The sequence below is a fragment of the Ictalurus punctatus genome, chromosome 21 (assembly GCF_001660625.3).
Source record: "Ictalurus punctatus breed USDA103 chromosome 21, Coco_2.0, whole genome shotgun sequence".
Taxonomy (NCBI): Eukaryota; Metazoa; Chordata; class Actinopteri; order Siluriformes; family Ictaluridae; genus Ictalurus; species Ictalurus punctatus.
Window position 1 is genome coordinate 7,257,425 of NC_030436.2, and position 24,177 is coordinate 7,281,601.

A 24,177-nucleotide genomic window follows, 5' to 3' on the forward strand; every position below is an offset into this window, starting at 1 on the left:
TAATCCTGAGATTCACTCAGCTGTGTTAGCCACGATTAAACCATGAAGACCCCAATGTCAAAATATTTTAAAGCATTTAGACAGCTTGAAAAAAATAACTGACTGAGACCTCTTGGGGCTGAGCCCCTCATTTCTAAAATGGGGTATAAGAAATATTTTATATATTAAATTCTTAGCACATTGTGTGATGTGGTTGTGAACATAAACGTATGGTTACATATAGTTAGTGTAAAACATTTACTGTAGGATGGGTCAGTTGCCATGGGATATTATGAGCTCATGAGTACCCATGATGGACCAGTGTGTTAGAATTCTAGAACATTTCATCACTGTATGGGGAAAATTCTGTTGTCCGTTTCCACACCAACACACCTTCAGCGATCAACAAGCGACTTCAGCTACAGCTAGCGATCATTTCACTCCTTACATTCTACTTTTCACAACATCCTCTTTGGAAAATGGTAAGTTGTAAATATATACCCTACAGAGGCTGAGATTATTGAGGCAGGAGGCTGAGCCATCCACACCTCCAAAACCTACACCTCTCACATGAGTTTATGGAGGAAGATTAGGCCGAGCCATCCACAGCCCCAGCTCCTACACCGCCCACAGGGGCTGAGATTGTGGAGGGAGAGGAGGCCAAGCCATCCATTGCTCCAGCTCCTATACCACCCACAGGGGCTGAGATTATGGAGGCAGAGGATGTCGAGCCATCCACAGTCCCAACTCCTACACCTCTCACATGGGCTCAGATTGTGAAACAGAAAAAGAAACAGCCTGAGGAGGTTAAGGAGAAGAAGGAGAAAATCACGGAGTCCAGGGAGCAGAAGATGCAGGCTGAAGTCAACCAGCAGGTGCCAGATAAGGTGAAGAAGTTCCCAACTCCTACAACTCTCACAGGGTGTGAGATTATGGAGGCAAAGGAGGCCGAGCCATCCACAGTCCCAACTCCTACACCTCTCACATCGGCTCAGATTGTGAGACAGAAAAAGAAACAGCCTGAGGAGGTTAAGGAGAAGAAGGAGAAAATCACGGAGTCCAGGGAGCAGAAGATGCAGGCTGAAGTCAACCAGCAGCTGCCAGATAAGGTGAAGAAGTTCCCAACTCCTACAACTCTCACAGGGTGTGAGATTATGGAGGCAAAGGAGGCCGAGCAATCCACAGTCCCAACTCCTACACCTCTCACATCGGCTCAGATTGTGAGACAGAAAAAGAAACAGCCTGAGGAGGTTAAGGAGAAGAAGGAGAAAATCACGGAGTCCAGGGAGCAGAAGATGCAGGCTGAAGTCAACCAACAGCTGCCAGATAAGGTGAAGTTCCCAACTCCAACACCTCTCACAGGGTGTGAGATTATGGAGGCAAAGGAGGCCGAGCCATCCATAGTCCCAACTCCTACAACTCTTACAGGGGGTGAAATTGTGGATAAAGAAGAGGCTGAGCCATCCACACCCCCAACTCCTATACCTCTCACATGGGCTGAGATTGTAAAACAGAATACAAAACAGCCTGAGGAGGTTGAGGAGAAGAAGGAGAAAATTAAGGAGTCCAGGGAGCAGAAGATGCAGGCTGAAGTCAACCAGCAGCTGCCATATAAAATGAAGAAGCTCCCTATGGAGTCTCACAACAGGAAGAACAACAAGGTACAGTAGTAAAGACTATCTGTAGATCAAAGGCCTGAGAGGACATGTCTTAACCACTGAGCTACCATTGCCTCTGACTAATTATTGTTTATATTATAACTTTTATGTTTATGCTTTTGGACCAGGTCTTGCACAGTTGTGTTATGCTCTCTCACATTTTTAGCTTTTGATTGGCTTAATTAACACACTGGTTGTTGACTTTGCGCTCTGTTCTGTAGAGTGTCGAACTGTTCATAAGGAATCTGGACTACAGCCTGGACGACAAGCGCCTGTACAAAGAGTTCCTCCAATTCGGAGCCGTCATCAGTGCAAAGGTTATTAATTCCCACAAATTTCTTCCTTTTCCCAATGTTTATTTCATATACTGTATTTTGTATAGCTGCTGCTTGAAATTATCTTTAACAGGGAAGATGTACATATGTACTATGGGCAGGTACAATACCAGTACCATGATACTAACATAGCATAGCTGTTCTGTTTAGATTTTAGTGTGAGTGTAATGCTCATTCTTTGCTTTGTGTATCTCCTGGCTGTCCCCTACAGGTGGTGATGGAGAACGGCTGCTCAAAAGGATTTGGCTTTGTTAGCTATTCGACAAGTACGGAAGCCATGGAGGCCATTAAAGGAATGAATGGCAAGATCTTGGGCAGGAGGTTGGTGTATGTAGCTCTGTCTAAGAGCAGAGAGGAACACAAGCCTTTCCTCACCCAGACAGAGCAGAAGACATGGAGCAGCCGGCCTACCAACCCCCGGCAGAGTAAACACAAGGACACACAGAGAGAGAATACTTTTGAATGCAATAATATGATCTAGAATAGTGCAATGGTAATACAGAATTACAATAATATTATGTACCAAGATAAAAGGAATGACAATTATTATGTAAAAATATCTAATACCTGTACTGTACCTGTAAAACACACACACACACACACACACACACACACACACACACACACACACACACACACACACACACACAGTAAACGATTCTTCTTTTCACTTTCAGGTTGTCCCTCTGTCACATTGACCCGCCAGGAACGTAAATAAGTACAAGATGAATAAATAAAAACTGCAAGTTAAAAAATGTTGCACAAATGGTCTGGTTCTTTATCCTAGAACCTAAGTGTTGGTGTAAATGACTCACAGCAACTGCTGTAAAGGTGCTGCTCTGTAAATCTGGTCAAATAATCAGCTATAAAATTCCACCTCATTAAAATGTGTCTACCAATTCTGCAAACAAACTGATATGCAATCAATTGATATAATAAAATAAAATTTTGAACTGATTTAAAATGCTAAACAAAAGTTAAATAAAAATTTCCTTTCATTATTTTTTAACAAATAAGCTTTTGATTGTCTATAATGTTTTATGAAAGAAGACTTTCAAAGAATGATTTTGGCACGGCTCCCTTCACACCCAACCCTAACTCCATATACTGCATACCCCATTTTTGCGCCCCTGCTACTTCTACTACCACTACTACTACTACTACTAAATTCAATTCAATTCAATTCAATTTTATTTGTATAGCGCTTTTTACAATAGACATTGTCTCAAAGCAGCTTTACAGAAATATCAACATGGTATACAGATATTAAAGGTGTGAATTTATCCCAACTGAGCAAGCCACTGAGTGGCGACGGTGGCGAGGAAAAACTCCCTAAGATGTTTTAAGAGGAAGAAACCTTGAGAGGAACCCGACTCAGAAGGGAACCCATCCTCATCTGGGTAACAACAGATATTGTGAAAAAGTTCATTATGGATTTATATGAAGTCTGTATGGCGTTAAGAGCAGCCGTAGTCCCAGCAGTCTGGAATTAAAGAAGATTTGAGCTCCATCCAGAGGCAGAAAGGATCTGGATCTCTAGTAAATGGTCTGCACTTACATAGCGCTTTTAATCAAAGCGCTTTACACTGTGTCTCATTCACCCATTCACACACACACCAATGGTAGCAGAGCTGCCATGCAAGGCTAACTTGCCATCGAGAGCAACTTGGGGTTCAGTGTCTTGCCCAAGGACACTTCACGGCATGTGGAGTCATGTGGGCCTGGAATCGAACCGCCAACCCTACGATTAGTGGACAACCTACACTACTACCTGAACCACAGCCGCCCTACTACTACTACTAGTAAAATGAGGTCATATCTTATCTGTACACATTTTTATTAATAAACAAAAGGTTGAGCTGTTTTATACTCCTTCATAGCTTAGCTTTATTTGCAGAAAATTATGCAATAATAATAGTAATAGTAATAATAATAATAATATTCATCATCATCATCATAATAAAATGAAAGATTTTTTATATTAAAATGGTGTCCTGTTTTATCGACCACTAATCTACTACTAGATCTCTACTAACAATACTACTACTTCTACTACTACTAACAATACTACTACTACTTCTTCTACTATTACTACTAAAAATACTACTACTTCTACTGCTACTAGAAATACTACTTCTACTAACAATACTACTACTTCTAGTACTACTACTAACAATAATACGACTACTAACAATACTACTACTTCTACTACTACTACTACTAACAATACTACTACTACTACTACTAACAATACTACTACTACTACTACTACTAACAATACTACTTCTACTACTACTAACAATACTACTACTATTACTACTACTAACAATACTACTACTACTACTAACAATACTACTACTACTACTACTACTACTACTAACAATACTACTTCTACTACTACTAACAATACTACTACTATTACTACTACTAACAATACTACTACTACTACTAACAATACTACTACTACTACTACTAACAATAATACGACTACTAACAATACTACTACTTCTACTACTACTAACAATAATACGACTACTAACAATACTACTACTTCTACTACTACTAACAGTACTACTACTACTACTACTACTAACAATACTACTACTACTTCTACTACTACTAACAATACTACTACTACTACTACTACTACTAACAGTACTACTACTTCTACTACTACTAACAATACTACTACTACTACTACTACTACTAACAGTACTACTACTTCTACTACTGCTAACAATAATACGACTACTAACAATACTACTACTTCTACTACTACTAACAATACTACTACTACTTCTTCTACTATTACTACTAAAAATACTACTACTTCTACTGCTACTAGAAATACTACTTCTACTAACAATACTACTACTTCTAGTACTACTACTAACAATAATACGACTACTAACAATACTACTACTTCTACTACTACTACTACTAACAATACTACTACTACTACTACTAACAATACTACTACTATTACTACTACTAACAATACTACTACTGCTACTACTACTAACAATACTACTTCTACTACTACTAACAATACTACTACTATTACTACTACTAACAATACTACTACTACTACTAACAATACTACTACTTCTACTACTACTAACAATGCTACTACTACCACTAGTACCACTACTATTACCACCATGACCACTACCACTACTACTACTATTATTACTACTACCACTACTACTAATAGTAGTAGTAATAATAGTAATAATAATAATTGCACCCCAACTGTTGGGCCTACCTTTTTATTGTATGATGTATAAATAACTTTTCATTTTCATTAATAACTTGACCATTTTAGCTTGAAATTATTTTTCCTTGTTGCTAATGTGAGCCTGAGGTGTAAAGTATGAGAAGCGAACTGGCTAACAATACAACTCTATTCTGCAGATATTCCCAGAGTCACAAATTTAAGAGTATGTATGTAATTTAGAGCTGCAACAACTAATCGATCAAATCGATAATAATCTATTATGAAAATCGTTGTCAACGAATCTCATTATTGATTAGTTGGTCTGACTACACCCTGGAAATCAAACTGATGCACGAGAACAAATTTATGTTTATATAAATTTGACAAAATGCTCCACTGTGTGCAAGGGGTTGGGGAAACTGGTGCAAGCTGCTTAAAAGGTTTAGTTTAATTGAAGTTTATTGTCATTATATGGTTTATTTGCACGCTTGCAGTGTAAATTCTGTTGTTTATTATTAGTAACGAGGCTGCGTTGCTGATCGCGCAGTGTAAATGTGCTGATACACACTGGGAGCGCGAGTAAGATCTGTAATGTCTAATTAAAACATTCGGATCACAAGTAAAATAATATGTCTAAAGGCAGCGAGTAACAGAAACCACAAGGTGCAGTGAAAGTGAGTTTTTATTATTTAGGACTGGAGTTTAATTCGGTGCTTTTTGTGCATCCATAAAAATAATGCAGAAATTATATATATATATATATATATATATATATATATATATATATATATATATATATATATAGTATTTATGCATTATTTTTGCATATATAGTATTTAGTATATATATATATATATATATATATATATATATATATATATATATATATATATATATATATAAATATATATATAGTATTTATGCATTATTTTTATGGATGCACAAAAAGCACCGAATTAAACTCCAGTCCTAAATTAATAATATATATCCGCGTGTGTGTGTGTGTGTGTGTGTGTGTGTGTGTGTGTGTGTTTTGGGTTATTTTCTGTTTTGGACAAACAGTTGTGTAAAGTTTTAGTCTGAAGTTTATATTTGTAACACTCAGTTTGTGGATTTTATTGTAAATAAGCTAAATAAATAAATAAATAAATAAACACTGAAAGTTTGCCCCGCCCCACCCGTTTAATCGAATAATAACAATCACAATAGGCCAATAAATTGCAGCCCTAATTTATTTAAAAATAACTTGGCCATATGAGTTCTGTGCATGCTGCATGTTATAACTGCACGCTTTGTTTATTTAATAAATAAAAGTTAATTCTCCTCGAAACCGGTTCGTGGGAGTGAAGTGAACATTACTTCAGCGCCCAGAAGGTGAAAAAAGAAACCAGCTAACAGAGACAACGAGGGCAAAAACGGCTTAATCTTAAATCACACATGGTGTACTACGTAGGCTGCATAAGTTATAGCATTTCTAACACACCCTATGTAGTGCACTTGCATAAGTGGTAGGGCTCTATTTGGGATTAAGCCCACGTGACGGTTCTCCAAACACCGGTGTAGGTTGGTTGTTGGTTGTAGCAACCGGAGTAGCGACACGACGGCTTAACAACACTTTATGAATTTGGTGTTTATAACTAGTATTGTGTCTTTTATGAAGCTCAATGTATGCAGAATTAAATAATGAATCTGGGGTGAGTACAGCTCTTTTAAATAGTGTTGGGTTCACGGTTTATTTAAATGAACTCGCTGGCTTGCTGTGTAAATGTCGGTGACTGAAACGTCATACAACGGCGGCGCATTCAGAGTTTGTGTGTTTATTTTAATACTCGTATCTAACTAATTTAATCATCTGAATGAATCCGTCTCATTTAATATGTTTAAACGTGGTTAATATGAGCGTAGTTAGGTAGCTAATGTTAAAACGGTGGTTATGAGTCTCTTAGCTAGCTATATATCCAGATTAGATTAGATTAGATTAGATTAGACAGAGCTCACATAGAGAGTGGGGGAATTACATGATTTTTAAAAAATTATTATTATTATTATTATTATGTTTAAAATGTATTAGTTATCTGAGGTACCCTGCTGGGGGAAAAAACCCCAATAGAAACCATCAGTTAACCATTAAAACCATTACTAAATATAAAAGGTGTTCTATTGGTACTTAATAATCTCCAATTGACATTACATGCCACCAATAGATGGCAACAAATTACCAGTAGAGGCCCCCAGGGACCATTACAGTTCCCATTAAAACCATTGCAAATTCTATGAGGGTTTCTATTGCTTATTATTATTATTATTATTATTATTATTATTATTATTTTTTAAATTGCTTATTTATTTCTCAGGGTTTTTTGATTCTTACATCACACTCTAATTCCAAACTGTGGAGGAAAAAAAAAAGCTGTAAAATATTGTCCTGTTTATCTCTATTTTCATTCCCTGTTTAATTAATACTGATAAACCTCAATGTTAAGTTCTTTGTCCGAAACCGGTCAGAACCAGAATTTGGACCCTGCTCTGGCTGATTTCCTCTCGTCTCGGACCAGGAAGAAGTTCACACCGACACCATCATTCAGTGAAAGCTTTTAAGTTTAATGATACAGAAAGCATAGTGCATATATATACACACAGAAATATTGATAAAGAACGATAAATGTCAATTGGAGCAAGTCACAGATAAAATCAAAACATCTATTACGTATGTTCGAGTGACATAAGAACTACATGACGTCTAGTCTACCAGATAATAAGAGAAGAAGAAGAACCGAGAGAGTTAATGAGTGAGTGAGTGAGGATGAAAGGTGGGGTGGTTAGGAATGCTCACAACACTAAATACCAAGAACACAAAACTGCTTGGTCCTGGACCTCCGGTACATGATGACCAAAACTGGTACAAAAAGATCATGCCTAAAACATATCAGTCAATGTAATTTTTTTTAATATGAAATGATTTTCTCTTAGGTTTGTGATTAGGAGTGCCCGACCCTGGCACCATGTCTGCTAGAGACGATGTTAGTTTTGTGGATGTACCCATCCGATATAAACACTTCTGTATTTTATGCTGTGCATGTGTTAACGTGATGTTGACAGACATGACAGATTTTGCACGTTAACACAGGACACAACTTCGTCTTAATTCAGTTGAGTTTTATTTGTATAATGCTTTTAACAATATACAGTCTCACAGAGCAGCTTTACAGAAATCCGGGTGTAGTTTCAGATCCCTATAGACCAAGCCAGAGGTGATAGTGGCGAGGAAAAACTCTGTAAATCTTGATGATAAGGATGCACATTTTGTGGATAAGAGGCCTGCGATGAACATAGGACAGTCTTTATGATTACACCAGCAGTCTAATCCAGGATAATCCAGGTGAGATTATCCACTGAAGCAAGGGGTGAGAGATGGATACAGATAGAGCTGCAACAACTAATCGATAATAATCGATTATGAAAATCGTTGTCAACAAATCTCATTATGGATTAGTCGGCCTGCGCGCAGCACGGGGGAGAATTACTCATTACGTTACTTCTGTTCCGAAAACACGACTCGGAGAGTAAATACTAAACTTGTGTCCAAATGACGTACTGTACACTTACACTGTGCACGGAGTACTCTACCGTCTAGTGTATGAATTTTAGAAAGGTAACATCATCTCAAATGGAACACTAGCGGGTTTTTACTAACCGGAAATATAAGCCACTTCGTAGTCGACGGCGCTTGACGTCACACGCACGTAATGCGACACCACTAGCTTTAGCCTCAGAGTCCCCGACACTGACTTTCTTCAGTTTACTTTCTGTCAGCGTTAAATTTTATTCCCAACATGACCTCAGTCCTCATCAGACGGAGGAAAAATCGTCCCGTGACTGAGGGAGAAAGTGTGCGACCTCTAAGGCAGGGGAGTGTTTTATATTAAACACCATGGAGAAGATTTCTAAACGTTATAAAGCGGAGTTTCTGCAGCATGGAAGCATGACAATGATGCAGTCGCGAGTTGCTTGGAAGGTTTAGTTTAATTGAAGATTATTGTCATTATATGTTGTATTTGCACACTTGCAGTGTAAATTCTGTTGTTTATTATAACGGAAGTGATGTGTTAGCAATGAGGCCGCGTTGCTCCTCACGCGCGGTGTAGACGCGGGGATACCGAGTGTAGCGTGAGTAAGATCTGTAATGTCTATTTAAAACACTGTGAGCAAAAGTAAAATATGTCTAAAGGCAGCGAGTAACAGAAACCACAAGGTGCAGTGAAAGTGAGTTTTTATTATTTAGGACTGGAGTTTAATTCAGTCCTTTTTGTGTATCCATAAAAAAATTATTCTATCTATCCACCCATCCAATGTGTGTTGGGTTCTTTTATGTTTTGGACAAACAGTTGTGTAAAGTTTTAGTCCGAATTTATGTTTATTTAGATTTATAACACTCAGTTTGCGGATTTAATTTTAAATAAACAACAACAAAAAAGTTTCCCCCACCAGATTAATCGATTATTCGGGGAAAAATATAACCAGCCAACTAATCGATTATGAAAATAATCTTTAGTTGCAGCCCTAGATACAAATCTTATTTTCTTGTTTGTTTGTCTGGTTTTTCTTTCAGTGATGGCCTGGTGTTTGAGCTTGAGAATGGGAAGCCCAAGCTTGTGTTAGCCCACTGTGGTAATAATAAGTTCATTAATTATGCTTTTCAAGTTTGCCCAGTTATTTCAGTAGTATTTTATTGATTGTGCATTGTCTTCTTCTCACGACAGGCGAGTCAAAGGCCTCTGGTAAAATGGGAGTTTGTAAAGTAAGTATGTGGTGCAGTTTTTTTTCCTTCAAAAATGAGCTCTGACGCGGACAATTTTGACTTGTTCGGAGAATCAATTCTGTCTAAATAATGATTGTGCTAATACCAGGTCCCTCCGAAGAACAGACAACTGAAAGCCACAGCCATCTCCAAACTGGGTCCTAAAGCAGAGGAAAGATGGCAGAGAGACAGGAAGTGCAGAGATATCAGCAGAGGTGTCAATCACGCCGAACCCGGCAGCCGAAAGACCAAACCGCAGAGCAGGACGGATCGCTGCAGCGTCATCGGGGTGGTCAGGGTGCCGTCAGAGAGCAAAACCGAGTCTGCTAATGAAACGTCCAACGTCAAGAGCATAAAGGAGAGCTTAGTGTGTTTAACTCAGGAGCAACTTCAGCAGATCCTCAACAGCGTCAAGGCGTCAGGGCAAAACGCCCGAGACGATTCTACAGCTCATGTCCAAAATGGTGAGAAAGCTGGCGATTTGTTTGTATATTGTTCTGATTGTTGCTTTGTGTAAACTGACTCTGTCTCACTAACAGGACCAGCTGCACAAGAGGAAGAAACTGAAACAGTGACTAGTGCAAGTGGCAAGGACAAACAAATAAACTCTCCAGGGAAAGGAAATGCGGAAAAGTACGTTAAGTAATGGGAGACTTTTTGACAGACAGTATCTGATTACAAATACCACTGACTGTGTGAGGAAATCACACTTAACTGGTAAGGTTTTACAAATTTTTGAAATTAGCGCATTTGTTAAATTGGCTCATTACATGCCATGATCTTTGCAGGAATTAAATAAAACATGTGAGCTGTTTTAGTGAAAAATATTTATGGAAGTCGAGTGGTCTAAAACCCAATTCTGGAGGAAAAAACCTAAGCGTTTTTGGCTGCCAGTATCCAGCCATACCGACATCCGACCGGTTTTCCCAGACCGCCACAGGCATTTTGTTGACATGGAGTCAGTTTAAAGTTAGTTAACTTCACCTATATTAAATAAGAATTTGTTCAACATGGTGGAGACACAAATCAAGCAGGATATGGTTTGTAAATCGTTCGTATGAGCGTTTAAACATTCGGTATTCATGAAAATCCTGTAAATTTGGAAAAACGTTCATATCTTACGTGTGTGTAAATTTACACATCAGACTACTAAACCTTGACTTGATCGACTTCTAATCATATAATTTGCCTGGATTACTGGACTTTATATCTGGACTATACTGTCGCATTTAACCCTCCTATTATGTTGGGGAAAAAAGTTACATCCATTATGTTATTTGTTAAAATGGCTTCCACACTTTAAATACACACACACACAAAACAGCAAAGAACAGCTTAAAACAGTAAACCTTTATTATGGCTTGTCCGAGACCAAAAAAGAAGAAATATTTTCATATCCAGTGGGAGTAATAAGTATTGGACGTGTCAACATTTCTTTTCAGTAAATATATTTCCAATGAGACTATTCACATTAAATTCTCTCCGGACATCAGTATTAACTCAAGAATTCAGCAAATAGAAAGAATTCACAACATTAAAGTCCATAAATGAAGTGATATGATAAAGAGAAATGACACGGGGGTGGGGGGAGTATTGAACATGCTAACTGAAATGGATTTAATACTTGGTGGAGAAGCCTTTGTTTGTAATGACGGCTTCAAGACACTTCCTGTATGAAGAAATCAATCAGCCGCAGTATTCAGCTGTGATTTTGGCCTGTTCTACTATAAGGGTTATATCATAAACCAGGTTTTATGAAGGATTAGTGTGATAAGATATCAATTCTGATATCTTATTTCCTTCCATATTCATTCAAGTCACGTTTTGTCATCTCATAAACACGATCGGTCAAAAGTTTGTGGACACTCGACTGAAATGTTTCTCATGATCTTAAAAACCTTTTGATCTGAAGGTGTGTGATCATATGTTTGAAATCAGTGTCGTAGACAAAAATATAATTCTGCCGACATATTCATTTCTTTCCTTAGAAAACGAAAATTTTATTTGCAAAATAAATATTTTGTTTAAACGGAAGACGCTGAGGGAAATTTTCCGAAAAGCAGCCGATAAGTGTCCAGCATCGGTGGGGACTCCTTTAATCCTGTTTAAAAAGCATCTCAGGGAAATTCCTCAAGAAATCAGCTGAGAAAACACCAAGGATACATTTCTGGAAATTCTAGGCAAAAAAAACTTTGAAGATGCTAAAATACTAAATTATTTTGATTTATTTAGAATTTTTTTATCACAATATAATTCCCATAGTTCCATTTGTGTTACTCCAGACTTTTGATGACTTTATTATTATTCTAAAATTTGGGGGGGAAATAAATGAATAAAGAAAGAATGATTGTGTCTAAACTTACAGATACCATGGCACAAAATAGCGAGCACTCAGGCATGTATCTAATAAATGTGCAGGACGGTGTAGGTGTATGTATTTGACACTCTCTGTTCTCTTGAAACAGAACCCTGAGTGATTCCACCCCAGCAGGCCTGTTCAGCACTTTTGGAGAACACGAGCAGAAGAGAAACACGCTTGAGGCTAAAAAAGCACAATGGAGAAGAGAGCTAGGTATTAAAGTGGGGGTAGTGTCTGATTACGCAATCTTTACCAGAGGCCTTTGTGTAGAGACTGACAAGTCATTTAATATTAATCATGGCTTTGTAGAGGAAGCTGAAGTGATAAAGATGGACTGCTTCCTGTCAGAGTGGTTAAGATTGTGTGACTGTGGTTCAGTGCGTGTTTTCTGTTCACATACAGACGAGCAGATGGCACTTAAAAAGCAGCTGAAAGAGAGCGCAGAGATTCTGGCTCGTAGCGAGCAGCCCAGAGACACGGAAGCAGGACCGAGATCTAGTGACCAGCTGTTTGGGGTAAGCCGTGGTACAGAACCTTTTCTTTTTCTTTTTTCCAGAGATGTGTGAAATCTATTAAACATGTGGTCGCATTTCGGTGAAATATCTTAGTGAAGTTCTTCTACTCCTTTGATTGTACTTGTACTGTAGCACTGTTGAATTCTCAAATCTGATTGGTCTTCTCTAACTAATTCAGATCGCAGACTCATATGAACATGCTCATTCTTCTCATTCAACACCTTATTGTTTCTATAGTAACAGCTCATTCATGGAGACTTGCATATCAGAAGCTCCACATAAACTAATGCTTATAATAAACAAATAATAAAAAAAAAAGTAATTTCACTTTATTTAGGAAAACGTATAATTGTCCCTATGGTGATGTTTAATGTTTTACGGAAGCGGTCTCTGCGCTTTGTAATGGTTTTCCATGATGGGAAAGTCTTCAGGAGAGAGGAGTTCCCACTTTCCCTGTAACATTACAATTTTTGTCTCGTTAGCTTGCAGCTGAGTGTAAAGTGTTCATTGTTGTTATATCGCAAGATATAAAAGGAATAAAACACTTTGAGATGTAATTTTGGAGGAAAATAATCAACGTCGGTTTGCTAATTCATCACACCATCTATAAAGCAAGCCCCTACTTCCACAATGTCAATACAAAGTTTGTCAGTGTATTTTTAAATAAAACTTTGTGGCGAATATGGCTAAAAACACTATATTTTGATATATTTTGATAGTTAGTGTAAAAATACGTCGAGTCACCCGTCTGTTACTGTGTAAAACAATAGAGTGTGTGAGAACCTCCCGGTCTATGGCTGACGCGAACAGAAAGTGTGTGTGGCATGAAACTGTAACATTTAACATTTATCAAAATGCGACCTACATCGGGGGGGGGGGGTGTATTGTGTATACAGACTGTACACAATAAACAGAGTATATACAGTAGTTCATAATCCACAAAGACAAGCACACATCATACAATATAACATGCAGCACGGACACATTGAACACAGAAGAGAGAGAATAAATAGTACAGGAATAAATGTACTGATGATGCATAGCCTATTTTAAAAAAGTGTCTTGTAACAATTTATCATGATGTTGAACTTGGTACATCATTGGTGCAGCTCTTGGCTTCCTTCTGTGTATAGTTACACTAGCAGTCAAAAGTTGGAAGTACACTAGCAGTCAAAAGTTTAGACACACTTTTTTTTCCCCTTTTTTTTAAAAATATTGTTTTCCCCACATTTTAGGACAATAAAGTCATCAAAACTCTGCAGTAACACAAATGGAACTATGGGAATTATGTCGTGGTGATAAATCCTAAATAAATCGAAATAATTTTATATTTTAGCGTCTTCAAAGTAGACGCCCTTTTTACCGAGAATTTCCAGAAATGTATTCTTGGCGTTTTCTCGACTGATTTCTTGAGGAATTTCCCTGAGATGCTTTTTAAACAGGATTAAAGGAGTCCCCACCTACACTGGGCTCTTTTTCGGCTGCTTTTCGGAATATCTCGCTCCGAGTCGTCCGTTTAAACAAAATATTTATTTTGTAAATAAAATGTTAGTTTTCTAATGAAAGAAATGAATACGTTGTCACGATTATATTTTTGTCTACAACACAGATTTCTCACATTTAATCACACACCTTCAGATCGAAAGGTTTTTAAGATCTTGAGAAACACTTCTGTAGAGTGTCCACAAACTTTTGACCGGTTGTGTGTATATCATGTTGCTGTGTTTACGTGGCTTTTGGTTCTAAAGTGTGCTTCAGCATGTCTTGTTCTATTGCCAGTGAAATTCTAGCCGTCTAATGCAAATTTGTCTATATAGGTGCAAAAGGACAGAATAACACAGATGGGCACAGAAAACGCAAACAACCGGCCACCAGCTCCTCAGACACGCAGCAATCCGATGGCTCTTCCCTCGGCCATCCGCTCGGCGTTTGTACTGGGGGTAATGTTTATTTCACGTCTCTCCTAGCAGACATCAATCAAAAGTACAACACGGTGTCTCACTTACATATGTACAGTCTCTCTTCGTAGACCTGAGGTGTGCAGTTAATTATGTATACGTTAAGTGCATAGCATTTAGTGCAATAATCTTCAGGGTAGTTAAATGTACGATGGGATTTTTACGATATCTCGAGAGATTTCCAGGTCAGTCCAAAACCCTGGCTTAATTAAGTATGGCCTTGTCCTAAATGGCACCCTAAGCCCTGCCCAATTCAGTTTTATATCGTATTCGATAACTGGTTAGGAAGCCGCACCACTGGAGCATGCGTTCAGCGCAGAGAAGAAAGAGCAGCAGAGACGCTGGCTGCAGGACTTGGAGCAGCAGAGAGAGGAAACCAAACTGCGCAGGAAGTTGGAGAAACAGAGCCAGAACCAGGTACTTCTCACTGGGCACTGCATTTAGTTACCTCCTGAGATTGTTATTCCTATATGATTGCTTACACTCACAGTCCACTTTATTAGGAACACTGGCACACCTTCATGCAGTTATCTAATCAGCCAATCGTGTGGCAGCAACACACTTTTAAAAAACCCAGATACAGGTCAAGAGCTTCGGGTAATGTTCACATTAAAACATGAGAATGGAAAAAAAAAGAAAAAAAAGTGCGTTCTCTCTCTGTGACTTTGATCGTGGCATGTATCAGGAGTATTTCAGAAACTGCTGATCTCTTAGTCCAGACCTAAATCCAATCAAAAATCTGTGGGGTGACCTGAAAAGGGCTGTGCACAGGAAATGCCTAGCCGATCTGAACGAGTTAGAATGGCCAAATATTGCTAAATCGAGATGTGCCGACCTGATTGACTTATGCTGATGTGCCAACGCTTGAATGTTGTGTTAAAATCTAAAGGCGCTTCAACTAACTATTAGTTTAGGGGTGTGCACACTTATGCAAGCAGGTTATTATACATTTTTTATTTTCACTTTAATTATTAGGTTTAAAATTTTACAACAAATGTAGAAAAGTTTCTGACATTTATGTTAGTTTCATTTTAATTTTTTTTAACATCACAAAAACCTGCCAATTTTAACAGGGGTGTGCTGACTTTTTACGTCCACTGTTTCTGCTTATTGTTGTTTGGCTGCTGTAACAAGGCATTTAAATTTGTATATCTGTTTCTCCTCTTAGCCAGAGGATCATGAGCGCTGGGCCATGCACTTTGACTCATTTCAGCAGCGTCTCCCAGTACAGCCTCCTTCCACTGCGGAGCTCAACCTATACAGCTCCCTCTCCCAATACCGCGCTCCCTCTCAGGCTCTGTCCACCGCCTGGGAGACCGCGAGTACATGCGGAGGGGACAGTATGGGCCGAGCCAGTGTGGACACCACTCAGGGCTGTCAGCCGAAGAGCAGGTGAGCAACGAGAACTCAAACATTGTATTTACAGTGTTTACATGCACATATAAATATCATAAACCGATCCATAATATAAATATCAGATTTCTACAAGATTAGGACTATTTGGAGATGAGATTATTCAAATGGTCATGTTAACAGCATAACTAATATAGGATTAAATCTGTTACTGGATTTTAAGATTGTCGTCTAATAATCGGGAACAGATGTACCAGATTGAGTAATCAACACCGCAGACATTGTGTGCAATAAATAATAGTTGGGAAAGAGATCCTTTTAATATTCTTCAATGGTAGGTTTAATGGCAGACTAAAAGGCAGGTGTAACCGTGCATAAATCATTTGTTCAGAAAGAAATCTGATAAGTGACGCAGCACCTGAAAAAATACCTGTAAAAATAATAGTCAGTCCTTTTCTTCTTTTTTTTTTTTTTTTTTAAATGTAGGTTCTACTTCCCCGGATGAGGATGACACTGATTTGTGTATACAGCGTCCTTCTGTACAAACACTCCAAATTTCACTCTGTATTTATTTGTAATCTCTATATGGTCTGAAAATCGCACTTTTCTGTTCACACAGCTCTAAAATGCCACTCTCAGACACCCCCCCCCCCCCCCCCCCCCCCCCGCCCCCAAAGATCTTCAGTATAGTTGCTAATGCTGTGGAGAATTCTAAGTAATATGCTTTCCTACAGCTACCTGCGTACCATGACTGCACTGCTGGATCCAGCTCAGATAGAGGAGAGAGAGAGGAAGCGTGTGAAACAGCTCGAATTTCAGGTAGGTTTTAAAGGGGTCATATGATGCTATTTAAAAAGTTCATTATTTTTGTTTAAAGGTGTAATGGAATAGGTTAACATTCTTGAATGTTTAAAAAATACAAACAAACAAAAAAAAACACATTATTTTTCACATACTGTACATTTTATTGCAGTGCCTCTATTCCCAGTCTGTCTGAAACGGTCCGATTGAGTTTCGATTTCTCCAAAGCCCATCCTTCGGAAAAGCCCAGTGCGCTCTGATTGGCCAGCTGACCCATTGCATTGTGATTTGGCCAAAAACCTCAAGCGTGTTTCGGAAATGTAACGGCCCTTACCATAATCGCGAGCTTCAGCTTCCATGGCTTCTAAAGCGATTATAAACGCAGTGAATAATGTCGTCGGTTTTACTGTATCCGTTCGAACCCGAGTCAGATTCTAAAAATACGGATGATCGAGCAGATTATTCGGAACCAACTTTTCAGGCAGTACTTGAGCAGAACATTTCAAGTCCCCCCCCCATAACTCTTACCTTTCAGATACGACGTTATAACGGTTTAATTCATCTTCTTCCCTGTAACAACTTTGTCTTGAAGAGACAACCTAAAATATGGCTTTAAAAAAATGAAATTAATTAAAAATGTAAAAAATTATGGCGGCATCGTGCCAATACTTCAAATTGTGATGTAGACATTTGCGGAAGTAGTATCTGGACTTGGATCGAGGTGTTTTAGGCAGGTCTGGAGTAGTGTTCTCTGTCAGATAGAATAAAGCCCTTTGTGGGAGATGATGAGCTTTGTAACTTTGGAGATCTTTATACATGCACAAACAGATATATTACACACTGAAAGAAAAGGAAAACATTAAAAAGCATCATGGGGCCCTTTAAAGTAGAAACTGTAGAAATCCTTTCATCACAAGCAGGTGATTCCTGCGAACAAGTGAAATGAAAACATATTAATACCATTTTTTAATACGGTGACGATGTTTAGGGGAGAGAAAACTATTTCTAAATGAAAACCTGTTTATATCTCTGGTGCAATTTTTTTTTCCTGCGCTGAAACCTCAGAATATGTGTTTAGCAGTAGTCATTGTGGGTTTCTACTCAAGCAAACATGACTGCGGTCTTCTCTGTAGCTCTAAGTGCATCAAAAGCACACTTGAGGTATGAATAATTGAAGATGACGAGCGTCAGTCTCTCCGTTATTAGCAGGTGTAAGTGTGGTCTGTATGAGATATTCGAGCAAAGACTGCTAGTCATGGTTTAAGATAACGTGTGTGAAATATTTGTGTTATTGTAGAGGGGAAATTTGCCTCCATCACCTGTAACCATGACAGAAAACAGGCTCAGATGAAGGTTAAACGTGTGTATATTTGTTGTGTGTGTGTATATATGTATACACATTACACACACTACAAATCCACTACACTAATCACATATTGTGTACATTATTTTTTTTCTCGGATCATGATTCGTACCAGCGAGCTATCGATGTTCAGGTGGAGGAGCGGAGGCGACAGAAAGAGAAAGAAGAGGCCATTCGGCAGATCATGGAGCAGAAGGAAGAGCTCCGAGTCGCTAAACAGTGGGAACTTGAAAACCTGAGAGACACTCAGCTGCAGAGACAAAAGGTGGTACAAAAGCTAGTGCTTCAATAGTGAATGTGTGATGGACAAACGGCGTTTCACTAAGTACGGAACAAAATCTAATATGTATTTTATTTGGGATGAAAAGCTCTGATTGGCTCATTGGTCCCTTTTTAAAATCTCTCTGCTGAACCGTGTAAATCAGAAAAGGCTGTGTGACCGCACCTCAAGAATTGTTGGCACCCTTCAAGAGAATGTGCTAAAATTTGTACGACATAAACTTAAAACCTAAGCATTATTTTTTAGATCATATTTTCTCTCTCCAAAAGAAATGATTCTCAGGAAAGGGGAGGGAAAATTTTTTTTTTTTAAATGTAAAATCCCTTTGTCATCCATAAACCAAAGATATTTCGACACAAAATTTCATTAAGTTAAAAATAATTATGATCTGCACAATATTTTTTTTTTCTTCTTCATATTTGCACGGTCAGAAGTTTCAGTACAATTGAAAGTAAGTATTTTGACAGAGGCATGATCACAGGTTAGTTATTGCCAGGTTTCTAACTCCATAACAAGCTCTCTGTAAGGGTTCCACTGAATAATGTGTTTCTCGCTGAGAGCAACTTGCAAGTGTCCTTGGGATTGTGTTTTGTGGTCAGATGTAACCAAAATGTATTATTTTTTCGGCTCTGTACATCAGCTTGTTTGCCAGAAAGAGGGTATATACAGTGGCCCCAAAGGTATTTGGACACTTAAGCCATATGTGTATGATTTTCACTGCTTTAGAAAAGCATTGAACCAAGCGGCATTTATTTTAAAGAAAGTTACTCCAAGCACGCACTATTCAAGCAAAACATTTTCTCTCAAAAAAAACCCTGATTATTTTAAAAAATATAACAAATAATAATAGATATACTCGTCATAATTGTTTTCTAGTGAAATTCCTACACTGTAAGTGTGTCCCAATACTTTTGGGGGCCACTGTACAAGGAAAAGACCCCAAACCCACTGTAAAATGTCAGCTAGCTTATTCATTTGGTTTCTTTCCATGAAGGGTGCCAATAATTCTGGAGTGGGCTATACAGTACTCCATCTTGCTTGGTGTTCACATACAAAGGCTTTATATTTAAAATACCAACTATCGTATCCTGACCTGAGACAAGGTTATGGTGATGGGGAAAGATGAGCTTCTGTTCATTTGTACTTTAGGAGTTACAGGCACGCAAAACAGAGGAGCTGTATCGGAACATGCAGAGGACGTCCGAGGAAGTGCAGAAACACAAACACCTGATGGAGAAAGGCCATGATGTTTCTAATCAGTTGCGGAGTGAAACTACCTCACAGGGTAGAGAAGCAGAATTAATTGCGTTCTCTTCTCACACGTTAGCTAGGTTAAATATGAAGTCTCGTACTCACAAGCTGGTTTTGTCCAACTATTACAGCATTGATTGGTCAAGGTTCAGAGAGTTCGGCTACACTGGACACCATAACAGAAGCTCCACACACAGCCCGGAAAGACACTGCGGTTCAGACAGGTAACGTATTTCACGTCTATAAAGCGATACTTAGGCAAAAAGTCAAACATTTACAAAACTCGGTTAAAATTTGCTTCTTTTTTTTCTTACACTGGCATTAGAACAATAATATTGCTATAATTAAAAGTGTACGGCTACCAGACTGCTCAACTCTTTACATAAACAGGCTAGGATACTCGGGAACCAAAAGAAAGAAAGAAAGACTGAGCTAAAAGTGGTCATGGCAGCCATTTTGAAACCTTTGTTATCAGGGGTTTGGTATTGCCGTGTGCCACCATGAAGCACAGGCAGGAGGTGGGTCCTAAATGATTTGTTTTGGGATTTTATGAAGCTGTTTACCAGCACATAACATCACTGAGGCAAATAACATCTTTATTATGGTGAGTGTGAGAGAATTTAGACATGCAGTTTACACAATACTAGACTGGAGGCTATACAGGTGCGTCTCAAAACAATTTAATTCAAAAAGTGGAGCTTTCATTTATTCTAGATTCATCACACAAAGTGAAATATTTCAAGCCTTTTGTTGTTTTAATCTCGATTATTACAGTTTACAGCTCACGGAAATCAAAAATCCAGTATCTCAAAATCTCAAATAAAGAATTTAATACAGAAATGTCGACCTGAGAAGAGCTCTAATCAGATAATTAACTCAAAACAGCTGCAAAGGTTTCCTGAGCCTTTAATCTCTCCGTCTGGTTCAGTACACAAGCACAATCACGGGGAAGATGAAAGTAAATTGCGCATTTCATTTGGAAATCAAGGTCCCAGAGTCTGGAGGAAGAGTGGAGAGACACAGAATCCCAGTTGCTTGAAGTCCAGTGTGAAGTTTCCACAGTCAGTGATGATTTGGGTTGCCATGTGATCTGCTGGTGTCGGTCCGCGGTGTTTTCTCAAGTCGAGTCACTGCAGCGTCTAGCAGGAGATTTTAGAGCACTTCATGCTTCCATCTGCTGACGAGCTTTATGGAGATGCTGACTTCCTTTTCCAGCAGGACTCTACACCTGCCCACAGTGCCAAAACTATTAGTAACTGGTTTGCTGAGCATGGTATTACTGTGCTCGATTGGCCAGCCAACTCGCCTGACCTCAACCCCATAGAGAATCTATGAGAGACTCCAGACCCAACAATACAGACGAGCTGAAGGACGCTGTCAAGCAACCTGGGCTTCCAGAACAAACACCTCAGCAGTGCCACAGGCTGATTGCCTCCATGCAGCAATTCCTGTAAAAGGAGCCCAGACCAAGTATTGAGTGAATAAATTAACATATTTTATCAGGTCGACATTTCTGTATTATAAATTCTTTATTAGAATATTTTGAGAGACTGGATTTTTGATTTCCGTAAGCTGTAATAATCAAGATTAAAACCAAAAAAGGCTTGAAATATTTCGCTTTGTGTAATGGATCTGGAGTATATGAAAGTTTTACTTTTTGAATTAAATTACGGAATAAAATTTACTTTTCTACGATATTCTAATTTTTGGGGGCGAAGTGAAAGTTAAATGAAATGCGTTTTTTGTTTTTAGCCTAATCTTTTATTCCTGCATCCTTTTTATGTTTGAAATCAGAAACAAATCCAGGTAGGCCATTCCCTGAAACCAACGGAGGCATTCGAGCTGCAGTCGAGTACAAGGCTCCTCCCGATATAAAAAGATCCAGACGTGATGGAAGACTGGCTGAAAAGGACAGCGGAAAAGAGAACATGTGCGCGGCCGTCAAAGGAGCAGATCCTTACGAAGCCTACGCCCGAACAGACCGAACCCACGGACGACAGCAGCTCTGCCACAGACCAGAGTGGAACAAACACAGGCCCGGGAAGGCGTTTGTTCCTGCCTCAGAGCGTTACCCTGCTACCCAGCAGAAGCACAGGCAGGAGAACAAGATGCGCAGGCAGATGGAGCTCATGAACCTGGCGGAGAGGAACACGCGTTCCAGAACGCCACAGCAAGCGAAGCCTCCGCGTTCTGGAAATCCGTCTCGCGTTCAGCAGCACTCGAACTCAGCTTGTCAGAAAGTAAGCAATTTCGGTACATCCATGTAAGTCGAGTGCGGTTATTATAGCGTACAGGACGGTGTCGTTTTTAATCTGATGTTTGTTTTAGGACGAAGATTCGCATCGAGTACAATCTGCCAGTCAAATGTAAGTGAAATTTATTATTTAACTAACTTACTCACTTACTGAATGTCATTCCTGCCCTTTCCTTCATTTATTTATTCATTTATTGATAGGGCTAGTAGTAGTTCTATTACCCAGCCATGCTTGAGAATTACTCCTTTGACCATAAGAAGTTATAATTGTATATTAAACATGGTATATTAATAGGCCTTTTGCCCCATTTCATCTCCGGCAGTAGCAGAGTTCCCTCTCCGCCCGTCCCTGCAGTGTTGCGCAGACTCCAGGTTCATCCTCCGTCCTGTGCAGAGGAACAGTCAGAGAGCTGCGGCCGGCCTCCGTCAGCCGATTACGTCCCGTACGTGCGCACGGACGAGGTTTACCACTTGGATCCTCTTGCCCCGATCTCCAGACCCACCACAAACGAAGGACCACAGAGGATACATGCAGGTATAAACCATGTAGGAAGTTAAGGAATAAAACACATGCTGTTTTAGGAAAATCTCCAACGATGGGGTGGTGCTGATGCAGCCTGACATGAAACAGAGTTGTTATTATTAGTAGTATTACCACCATGAAGTTGATCATTTTCCTACAACAGTGACTCGTTAACGATTAAATTAAAAACTGTTCTTCTATAAATTGTTGTTCCCTCACCAGCCTATTTTCCCCCCACTTTCTTTATAAAGTTTGTAAGATAAAAATAAAACGTAGCCCGTCATGTTACAGAGAAACCAGAAAGTGCAAAGTCTGAGACTTTGTAACTTCCAGTTACAGCTTTACCTCTGACCTCTGTATAAAAAGCTGACACTGGAGACACCTTTCAAAAACATCTTAGAAGTACACAGTTTTTAATACGTTTGTGTAAGTTGTTACTATAGAAACGATAATATAGTGGTGCAGGGATGGTGTCATTTTGTACCGGAACCCAGAAGTTATCATCACACTGGTTCCCTCGACAAAAACCCACCAGGATTTTCACATAGGCTTTTGGATTATTGCAAAAAAATAACCTGTGATCAAAAGCTTTCAATACGAACACGTTTTGTCCAGATTTGTCAGACGTAAGCAGCAGACAGCACACCTCCCCTCTGGTGCAGCGGGATCCCCTCCTCCACCCTGAGCTGCTCAAGGGCACAGAGAGACAGCAGGCTATTCTCAAAGGCTTGTCTGAACTCAGACAGGTAACGTGCAACGTCTTGGCACATGTGATTATTTGCGTATCACATACCTGTTGATTTTATGACATGACCAGTCTGGATGTCGGTCTGTGTTTCCAGAGCCTGCTGCAGAAACAGAGAGAGCTAGAAACCAGCCTCGGCCCTTTACTGCAGGGGCAAAGCAGAACCCAGATTTCCAGCCCCCCTGAGAGAACCACAGATGTCGGTCGAGAGTATGATCGATATACGCCAGCACTTTACTCTCCACAGGGAAACACTCACTGAGGATCTGAATGCAAATCACACACGCACTTTTTGGTAACAGTATTTAGAGTTCCTAAATACATATTATTCCTCTTTATGTTAATATTTATTGAATTTAGCTGAACTGATTAGATTAGTGTGGTTAATTTTAATCAGTTAAGGTATTATTTATTGGGTTGCTAATTATGACAGTATGCACATGGACAATGTGAATTTCTCACTCTTTTTAACCAGGTACTTGAAACCTTTAATGTGAATTAAAGTATTTTTGACTTTGGTAAAGTGTGTGACACAACAGGGGTCGTTTTTCTAAACCTTTGCAAACTTTATCACCTAGCTGATAATCAGCATTATTTTATTACTAACCAATCAGAAACAACTGTGATTATTTAACAGAGGCTTAAACCAAACAGTGCCAATTTGTTCTAGCTCTGGTCTTAGAAACTGATTTGACTTCTACCTGCAGCCATTTAACAGAACAATCTCATTTAAAGGTATTTCTCTTCTGTGGCCACAACTTTGCATAATAAAGGAAGCTTGTAAGGTC

The 24,177-nt window shown here is 39.0% G+C and overlaps 2 protein-coding genes across 5 annotated transcripts; both read left to right on the forward strand.

The window, feature by feature from the left end:
• The first annotated feature begins 356 nt into the window (after positions 1-356).
• Positions 357-2,718, forward strand: LOC108281098 (proteoglycan 4). 3 transcript variants are annotated; one of them, XM_053673986.1, is made up of 4 exons: positions 357-1,640; positions 1,859-1,954; positions 2,184-2,397; positions 2,650-2,718. In XM_053673986.1, exons 1-4 carry the CDS (start codon positions 690-692, stop codon positions 2,688-2,690), a joined length of 1,302 nt encoding a protein of 433 aa, XP_053529961.1. In that variant the 5' UTR covers positions 357-689; the 3' UTR covers positions 2,691-2,718. The 3 variants fall into 3 exon arrangements, with proteins under 3 accessions (XP_053529961.1, XP_053529960.1, XP_053529959.1); XM_053673985.1 differs by having other exon boundaries at positions 2,184-2,465; positions 2,650-2,703; XM_053673984.1 differs by lacking the exon at positions 2,650-2,718 and having other exon boundaries at positions 2,184-2,610.
• A 4,002-nt stretch (positions 2,719-6,720) lies between these two features.
• Positions 6,721-23,912, forward strand: ccdc66 (coiled-coil domain containing 66). 2 transcript variants are annotated; one of them, XM_017450679.3, is made up of 19 exons: positions 6,721-6,883; positions 9,799-9,857; positions 9,950-9,987; positions 10,097-10,451; positions 10,527-10,620; positions 12,453-12,559; positions 12,749-12,861; positions 14,679-14,801; positions 15,105-15,236; positions 15,988-16,211; positions 16,907-16,991; positions 18,452-18,601; positions 19,766-19,901; positions 19,999-20,091; positions 21,662-22,107; positions 22,196-22,233; positions 22,445-22,656; positions 23,260-23,390; positions 23,487-23,912. In XM_017450679.3, exons 1-19 carry the CDS (start codon positions 6,873-6,875, stop codon positions 23,649-23,651), a joined length of 2,712 nt encoding a protein of 903 aa, XP_017306168.1. In that variant the 5' UTR covers positions 6,721-6,872; the 3' UTR covers positions 23,652-23,912. The 2 variants fall into 2 exon arrangements, with proteins under 2 accessions (XP_017306168.1, XP_017306169.1); XM_017450680.3 differs by having other exon boundaries at positions 22,448-22,656.
• The last annotated feature ends 265 nt before the right edge of the window (positions 23,913-24,177 follow it).

What these genes read in the sequence shown, in the direction of transcription:
- LOC108281098 (XM_053673985.1), top strand. Translation starts at nt 690, where the DNA reads ATGGAGGCAGAGGATGTCGAGCCATCCACAGTCCCAACTCCTACACCT. An exon ending in ACAACAGGAAGAACAACAAG is followed by an intron (nt 1,641 to 1,858) that starts GTACAGTAGTAA and finishes TCTGTTCTGTAG; the next exon opens with AGTGTCGAACTGTTCATAAG. An exon ending in GAGCCGTCATCAGTGCAAAG is followed by an intron (nt 1,955 to 2,183) that starts GTTATTAATTCC and finishes TGTCCCCTACAG; the next exon opens with GTGGTGATGGAGAACGGCTG.
- ccdc66 (XM_017450679.3), top strand. An exon ending in GGGAAAGGAAATGCGGAAAA is followed by an intron (nt 10,621 to 12,452) that starts GTACGTTAAGTA and finishes CTCTTGAAACAG; the next exon opens with AACCCTGAGTGATTCCACCC. An exon ending in GAGTGAAACTACCTCACAGG is followed by an intron (nt 19,902 to 19,998) that starts GTAGAGAAGCAG and finishes CAACTATTACAG; the next exon opens with CATTGATTGGTCAAGGTTCA.